Raw genomic sequence first — 1,095 nt, 5'->3', positions numbered from 1 at the left:
TAAAAACTCCAGTAGACAACAAACTAGGAAAAATGTTAGCATGTTGCTAAAATAGAAGCTAAACTCTAAATTTGGCTAAAACTCCAGTAGACAACAAACTAGCAAAAAACGTTAGCATGTTGCTAAAATAGAAGCTAAAGTCTAAATTTGGCTAAAAACCCCAGTAGACAACAAACTAGCAAAAAATGTTAGCATGTTGCTAAAATAGAAGATAAACTCTAAGTTTTTTGAAAATTATTTTATTTTTCTTCAGCCAGAGAGCCACCATGGGGAGATAAAAGAGCCACATGTTGAAATATTTAAGTATACTTTCAAACTCATACTTAAAGTATGCTTATTTTTGTTGAGGGTTGTGATGATTTAAGTGCCAACGATGTTTGATTTAATTCCTGAGTCTGTAACTTTCAGGTGTTCTGGTACTTACTGTGATGACACCGCCATGCTCCCATCATCAGGACTGGACGTCTTGTGTGTAGCTCACTTGGCAGTCAGCCGCTGCTGGATGCTGACTTCATGCAGCAGAGAGCTGAATCGACAGCTGCAACGACAACATTTACTCCGGTCTTTGTTGACTGGGTGGTAACTGGTAAAACAGGACGGTTTAAAAAGGGGTCCGTGCTGCAGAGGCTAACTCATTCACACACCTGCTAGCTATGGCTGCTGCTGCCTGGTGGATGCTCCTGCTGCCAGTTCTGAGGCTCTCTGGAGCTCTTCCTGCTCACTGGCTGCCAGGAGAATATGCAAACAGCAGCTCTGATGCTCTGAGGTTCCTCAGTGACTACAACAGCACAGCTGAGGAGGTTTTCTCCTTCGCTGTGTCTGCTAGCTGGAACTTCAACACCAACTTAACAGACCACAACTCCAAACTTCAGGTGAGAAGACTTTGCTGAAGATATTTAGTCGGAGTTTTTGTAGATTTCTGCCATAAATAAGTTCAATTTTGAGCTTTCAAAGCAGTAAATCCCATTGATCCAGAAACCTGCTTGCTACTATTTTGGTTATTGTTACAACTGAAACCCACCTGCTGTGTAGAGTCAGTTTTAAACGTTTTTTAGTACTTTTATGCATAAATTAAATAATTACCCCAAAAGGATT

At 40.7% G+C, this 1,095-nt stretch overlaps 1 protein-coding gene across 1 annotated transcript; it reads left to right on the top strand.

Annotated features, from left to right (window-relative positions):
• Positions 1–387: 387 nt before the first annotated feature.
• On the top strand, positions 388–876 carry LOC112142686 (angiotensin-converting enzyme-like; the record flags this gene model as incomplete). Its single annotated transcript, XM_036215363.1, is given in 1 exon segment — positions 388–876. A coding segment is annotated over 1 exon segment (223 nt), but the record flags the coding sequence as incomplete, so codon positions are not given.
• Positions 877–1,095: the final 219 nt, after the last annotated feature.

Source organism: Oryzias melastigma, linkage group LG14, assembly GCF_002922805.2.
Source record: "Oryzias melastigma strain HK-1 linkage group LG14, ASM292280v2, whole genome shotgun sequence".
Taxonomy (NCBI): domain Eukaryota; kingdom Metazoa; phylum Chordata; class Actinopteri; order Beloniformes; family Adrianichthyidae; genus Oryzias; species Oryzias melastigma.
This window is presented reverse-complemented; position numbering and strand designations above follow the sequence as displayed.